Here is a 7,105-nt window from a genome sequence, read left to right on the forward strand (position 1 = left end):
GTCTCTTTAGGGCTGGCACAGGATCAGGAGTTGGCCAGTGGGGGAGATCAGGGAGAGTAACAGCCAGCTGGGCTGTGATCCTTGTGTATAGAGTTCTCCAAAGTGGAGAACTCTGCTGTGCTGCAGAACTCCTCAGGTGACAGGGGGAGGTCAAGGTGAGTAGTGCAGAAACAAGGGTTTAGGGTGAAGCAGAGACAAGCTGGAGGAATAAGATGGGGGATTTGAGTGTTCCTGGCCTGGCACAGGATGCAGAACACAGCCTGTTCTCATCCACCTCATCTTTGCTGCTCTTGCTGTCCTCCTGTCCTGGCGTCCCGCCATCAACAGAAAGAGCAAAGCTGTGTTTCATCTGTTCTGCTGATTCAGAGGAAGGCAGGGAGCTGTCTCCACCTCACTCAGGAGTAGGTGGAGGGAGCAAGAGTGTGCTCTGTGGACCTCCCAGAAGGCCTGCCCACTGTGAGCTTGCCTGTGTCGGTGCACTGAGGAACTGCTAGGCACGTGCTGAAAGCAGAGCTTGTGATATGCCTGTTCCCTTCTGGTACAACAGATTTGCCTTTGGAATGGGCTGCCCAGGGAAGTGATGGAGTCACTGTCCCTGCAGGTGTCCAAGAAAAGACTGGCTGAGGCACTTAGTGCCAGGGTCTAATTGACTGGATAGGGCTGAGTGCTCGGTTGGACTGGATGATCTTGGAGGTCTCTTCCAACCTGATTGATTCTGTGATAACACTTCAGGAGGAGACCTTTTCTTCATGTCTCACAGTTTGAAAATCCACATATTCTCTTTCCTCTTTTTTTGCTGGAATAGCTGTAGGTAAACTAAAGCACCTTGTGTGCAGCCAGAAAGCAGAACTTGCCTGCAGGAAGCTATTTTTGGTTAACAGAGGAACAGTGAGCAGGTGGGAGAGTGTCCAAATCAACATTGCGTCATTGAGCTCAGTGACCACAGCACTGGGAGTAAAGGAAGATCTACCAGGGCAGCAGGGGTTAGACTTCACTTTCTATCTGTTTCTAAAACTCAGAGTAAGGAACACAAGCACAGAATGCCCCTGACTGGCTTGTACTGTAAATGTTTTGGAGGATGAGCTCATTTCCTGTGCCTGGTGTGTTTTTCCCTGAGGTGAGACAAGGAGTTATGTGGTCAAAGGTGCTCGTGCCCTGCACACAGAATCCACCCAGTTGGTTTCTTGGGTGGTGTGCTTCTTATAAGTGGCTTTGAATATCCCTCAGGAGAGGATGGAATGTCCATGAAGGTGCTGTTAGCAAGGCTAAAAACCCCTGGCATGTGCTCAAAGCATTGCAAGACCAGACAATTGATTCTGCCTCTTTTGCAGTGACTATGACTCAAGGATGGACAGTAACAACAAAGGGAATCGAGCATTGCAGTCGCCAGGCTGGAAGAAAGGCTTTGGCCACAACCAACAGGGCACAACATCACCAATGGAGGTGAGTCCTCCCTTCCTTCTGGAACATGTCCCTGTCTTGAGCTAGGAACGTCTCCCATGACAGCTGGAGGGAGTTCCCAGCTTAAACAAGAGTCAGACTGAGTTCTTGTATGAAGCTGGAGGAATTGAGCCTTCTGGAGCAGGCTGGTCTCTCAGCAGACCTTAGTTTGCTGCAGATTTGTCTGCCAAGCAGCCCGCAGCAGGGTCTGCTGTCCCTTGCCCAGGGACATGTGAGCAACACCCTGCCCTCGTGGGCACTGTCACTTGTGGCAGAAGGTCTGGCTGGGCTGCCTGGCTGCCGTGGCATTGGTGCTTCACCAAGGGACAGGCAGCTTGCAGCACTGCTCATGCTGTGCCAGGTGGCTTGCAGTCAAGTGTATCATTAAAGGCAACTTGCTGAGGCTTCATGACATAGGCTTGCTTCAGCCCACACACAGGAGGCAAGGTTCCCCCATCGGTGCAGACAGCAAGAACCAGCCCCAGCTGCTGCTCAGTCCTCATGGAGACCTTCCTGTGGCCATAAAATGGGCTTTGTCACAGAGCCAGCTCCAGCAATGCTCTCTGGGAGGTTTGACCTCTGACCAGGGCTCCTTGGACCAAGCAGGGGGCTGAGTGCAAAGCACAGCCCTCGGGCCATCCCCATAAAGTCCTCCCAAAAAAGCCGGAGAGATCTGCTTTCTTCCCCCTCCCGAGTCGTGCAGGGCAAAGCCATGTGCCCTCTGCAGCCCCACAGAACTTTGATCTGTCAGCCTAATTGATCACATCGCTGATATTCAGAGAAGTTGGACTTAAAAGCAAAGAGAAACTTTCAGCCTTGGGCCTGCTCTCCTGGGCTAACTCTAGGCAGGTATTAATGAATAATTCAGAGGCTGGCTGCAAAAGCCAGTCGTTAAAAACTGGTTGAAATTCAAAGCGAGCTGCCGCAGCCCATGGGAACTCTATTAGAGCAGAGAACAGCTGAGCTTGTGCAAATGCAGGCTGGCTGCAAACAGCTCCCCGGGAGCTCAGCTCTCTTGCTGGCACTTCGTTACTCTGCTTCGATCCTCGCTCGCAGGCGGCTGCGGGCGCTGCCTGCTTCGGCTGCCCGCTCCCGCCCCGCCGTATGCTCCTGCTGCTCTCCACAGCCCACCCCTGTGGGCTGCTTCTTGCCGGGTATTTGCTGGCTGTGTTTTTGTTGCTGCGAAGGGGCCTTAGTTTCTCCCAAACAGCTTTCGGAGGAACATGGTGCACTCGCTGTTCCTCCTCTCCCGGATCCACACGAGAGCAGTCAGCTGTTTCAAAGCAGCCCCGGGGACGGCTTTTCTTCCGCGGCGGCTGGGGAAGAGGTGAAATCACTAACGCAAGCTGTGTCTGCTTTCAGGCAGAAAACAGGAAGAAGGGCCCTGGCCTGAGTGCCCAAGGGAAGCCCCCCAAGAGGCAGTCCAACGAGACCTACCGTGATGCTGTCAGGAGGGTCATGTTTGCCCGCTATAAGGAGCTTGAGTGAATGGTGGAGAAACCCCAAGCCTGTCTGTGTCCAGCTCCATCTCCTTCTGTCTCTCTGTGTCCTGTTTTTTTTCAGGAGTTGGTCTTTTTTTTTTCTCTCTCTCTTTTTTTTTTAATTGTTACAGGTTTTGCTGCTAGAAATTTTTTAATAAAACTGAAAATTTGTCAGTGCTTGTCTCTTGCCTAAGCTGCTGTGGTTTAAAACAAGGTTCCCACTGTCTTGTGCTCTCTGCTGCTGAGGTGTCTGAGAGCTGCAGCCAAGTTCGTGGGACTGGAACAGGTTTGGTCACCTGGTGGCCCTGCCAGCAGTGCCACTGTCCTGCAGTGTGTTCCCTGACAGCTCAGGGACAGCTCTTCTGATGCTGTGTGCTCATGGGTCAGGATGTGAACTGGGAGCCAGGCTATGGCCCCAAGGCCTGGGAGGGATGCAGGAGCAGCCTGTGTGGGATTTGCCCTGGCTGTTAGCAGGCAACTGGATTCAATTAATAGCAAGAGCTTAAAGGCTGAAGGTGTCTCCTGAGGTTGCCAGCCACAGCAGAGCCTTCCCCTTCCCACAGAATGTAGAGAGGGCTGGATCTGATGGTGGGGATGTTGGCGGGGGCATAGCTATGTGCCAGGGTCCTGTGGGACAGGGTCCTAGCTCTGTTAGGGAGGAAATAGTAAAGAATTACCCCAAAGCAGAGCCTGAACAGCAATGCAAAATCTGGAAGTGAGGCAACCTTTCACACTCCTGCTGATCTCCAAGTGAGGACAGAGAACTTGAGAAAACATGCAGAGGGGGGCCCTGCCTGTTAGAGAAGTCTGCAGCCAGGGAGGCAACTGGGAGCTTCAGTGCCTGTGGAAATCCCTGGTGTGTGGAAGAAAGGATGGGAAAGGTGATGGACTCCTGGAGATGAGCTCCCTAAAGGAGAGCAGTTGTGATGGCACGAGGTCTGGAGGAGCAAGTTGGTGCTCTCAAGTCTGGGAACTATTCATGCACAGAAGGAAAAGAAGGGTGACTGTGATGGGATGTAATTTTCAGCAGCACTGGAGGGAAGCAAGGAGTTTGGGTGCAGAGCAGCAGGTGCCGCATAGGGGGCATTCTGAAAAGGAGCAACCAGAGTGTCATTCCCAAAGGAAAGGGGAGGGAGCCTTTACCTGATTCTATTGATTTGCTGGGTGGATTCATCCATGTTGGTGACAACCTGTTAGTGACTAATGATACATAGTTAATGAAACAAATAAGAGCAGCTTCCTTTGGGCAGATGGACCTCGCTGAATAATAAACACATTGGCTAAGCTTTGTGCTCACCCACTGGTAGTTGGTGTGGTGTTCATGTGTGAAAGGAGAGGCAACACAGCCCCATCCTTGTGGGCCACCTGCCAGGGCCCAGGTCAGGAATAAGGGAGGAACAGCAATAAGCTGCAGTGAAAAAAATTAAGTTGACCCCCCCTAACTGCAATGTGTCTCTGTCTCCAATCACAAGAAATCCTTTTTGGCTCACTGGAAATAGCTCTACCTCCCATTCAGTTATATTCATCACAGAAACACTTGATTAGTTGGCTCCCATTATTGTAAGGATCATAGCAGATGCTGATGGGAAATCACAGATGTTGCTGCTTGCTGAAGCTGTTGGAACCACACCATGTTACCAACAAGTGTGGGATTTCAGGGAGATGTTCTGTGTGTGGCCTGGAAACACTGCTCACCCAGACTGAAGAGTGCCCCTGCACCAGCCCATGGGAAAGCAAGGGATTCGCTGTACTTGGCAGGGACTGAGCTTCACTGTTCCCCAGGGTAACCCAGTGGATTCCCTTGAAGCTGTGCCCGTCTCTGTAAGGTATATACAGGTACACAGGTACGATGGGCACCCACGCTGTGCTTTAGCCAGGTGACAGCCCAGGTTAGGGAAGGTGCAGAGCCCTCCACTGGGGCTGGGATGAGGTGACCAGAATGAGTTTATTAGCAAACTGAAACTGAGGAATAGGGAAGCACCAAAGCAGAAATCAGACTCTCTTAGGAAAGCAGCAGCAGGGGTGGTGATGTAGAAACCTCAAGTGCTTGTCACTGGTACAGTGGCTCTGAGGTATTTTAAAGGTTGGGCACCAAAAGCCACAGCTGCGTCACAAATACCTTTATATCTTTTAACTATTTTGTTCATGTTCCAGAGATTGGTGACTGTGCTGGTGCTGCTGCCACCTCCAGCACACTGCCTGGTGATGGGTGTGACCAACCATGGCAATTTATTTCTGTTCTCTGGAAGGTCCTGGGAAAGGCCAGGTCACAAGGTAAGTCCTGTGTTGGAGTTGACAGAGAGACATCGTTCGCACTTGGCACTGACAGGTCCACCAAGGCAGGAGCCTGTGACTTCTGCAGAGCAACCACATGTAGTCTTGTCAGCTGCAGTTGAGGTGTGCAAAGACAGCCCAAGAGGCTGTTCCAGGGGTGGTGAGCATGAGCTGAAGTACCTGTCCTGCAACATGGGCCTGGGAGAGCAAAATGCATACTACTAGAATAGTACAAAGGCCAAAACCAGGCCACATCTTCCTGCCCTGGTAAGTCCACTTGGTGTCCTCTCTGTAATGCTTTTCACAGTCTGGCACAGAAAAACACAACATTTCTGCAGCCCAGACACAGCCACTCTGTCAGTGGTGGCATTAAACCCCCTGTTTTTCTCGAAGTCAAAACCTGAGGCTCCACAAATTTGGTTCATACCACTCAGCTGCAAGTGAACTTTAAAACTTAGCCCCTGGGGATTTCTTGCCTTGTATTCTGAGTGCACCTACTGCAGGGCACCAGACCATTGCAGATGGGTACAGGTACAGCTGGACCTGGTGGTCAAGCATATCTTCAACAGGCAAAGCTCTGCTGGAACAGCTCAGAAAGCACAGGACACCAACCAGCTGAACATGACTGGACTACAGTTCTCCTGCTGGGAGAAGCTTTAGGAGTGAATGCATTAAAAGATGTATAAAAAAATGGCTTATTGCAAACACCTCCACAGCCCTTCTCCTCATCTGAAATGGGAGAGCAATGAAAATGTGTGCATGCCTCCAGTGAAATAAGGGAAGACACTCAGTGAGTAGGATTAAGTATTTTATTCATTTCATAACTTAAGAGGAACAGGAGTTTAATGTTCAGAGGAGGATGTTGCTCCCTCAGATCCTGCCATTCTACTCCTCCTTCCTCACACTGAGGACATGTTATGCTTTCAGATGTCAACAAGAATAATCTGGGTGAAACTGCACTTCCATGGGCTTCCATCTAGTAGCACAAAGAGTCAGAGGAAGATGAATGACACTACAATAAGTCACATAATGACCGGAATAGCCAAGATAAGCACAGACACAAACCCTTGGCCAAAACTTAAGTGGACCTTTGGGGTTTTTTTGTTTGTTTGGTTGGTTGGTTTTGGGTGTTTGGTGGGGTTTTTTTGTCTGCCAGCACATTCTGAAGGGGATATGGTCTGGCCGGGTTGCTGCTGGCATGTGTGCAGGGAAGTGGTTAGAGGGAATGAGATGACACAAGGCTGACCTGCAGCAGCACCCCAGCATGAGTAACATTGCTGGCCAGCTGAGAGGACACTTTTCACACAACTTTCTACACTTTCCACACAACTTTCTAGTGCTTAAAGTCCATCACGTGTGCTCAGAGTCCTGCTGTTACAGACCACTCTAGGCAGGGTGTTGCCCACAAACTAACACTGCTTCTATCCATGGTACCCCTGCCCCTTTTCCATGAGGAGATGCACAGGCACCTGGGAGGAGAATAAATTGTGCTGATTACTCCCAGATGAGGTAAATGGCAGAAGCAGTTCATAGGACAAGGGGCAATAGTTTGAAACTAAAGGAGGGTAGGTTCAGACTAGATGTAAGGTGATAAGACACTGGCCCAGGTTTCCCAGAGAGGTGGTAGATGCCCTACCCCTGGAGACATTCCAGGTCAAGTTGGACAGGGCTCTGAGCAACTTGCTCTCGTTGAAGATTTCCCTGCAGACTGTAAGGAGGTTGGACTAGGTGACCTTTCCAACCCAAAGCAGTCTGTGCTAACCCAAAGCATTTCCAGTTGTGGAGGAGTTATCTATAGCTTGCCACAATTGTGCTGGCACATATCCAGCACACACAGGGCTGGCCCCATCCCCAGGAAACTGAAGTGGATCAGCAACACAAAGACCAATCCAGCTGTACACAGTGCTGCT

The 7,105-nt window shown here is 50.8% G+C and overlaps 1 protein-coding gene across 2 annotated transcripts in view; it reads left to right on the plus strand.

Moving 5' to 3' along the window:
* The window catches only part of RBM6 (RNA binding motif protein 6), a 59,168-nt gene extending 56,073 nt beyond the window's left edge, over positions 1-3,095 (plus strand). For both annotated transcript variants that reach the window (XM_064156448.1, XM_064156449.1), the window contains exons 22-23: positions 1,332-1,443; positions 2,803-3,095. In XM_064156448.1, the coding sequence (XP_064012518.1) occupies positions 1,332-1,443; positions 2,803-2,928 (238 nt within the window). In that variant the 3' untranslated portion in view covers positions 2,929-3,095. The remainder of the gene's footprint in view (positions 1-1,331; positions 1,444-2,802) is intronic.
* The last annotated feature ends 4,010 nt before the right edge of the window (positions 3,096-7,105 follow it).

The sequence above is a fragment of the Pogoniulus pusillus genome, chromosome 16 (genome assembly GCF_015220805.1).
Source record: "Pogoniulus pusillus isolate bPogPus1 chromosome 16, bPogPus1.pri, whole genome shotgun sequence".
Taxonomy (NCBI): domain Eukaryota; kingdom Metazoa; phylum Chordata; class Aves; order Piciformes; family Lybiidae; genus Pogoniulus; species Pogoniulus pusillus.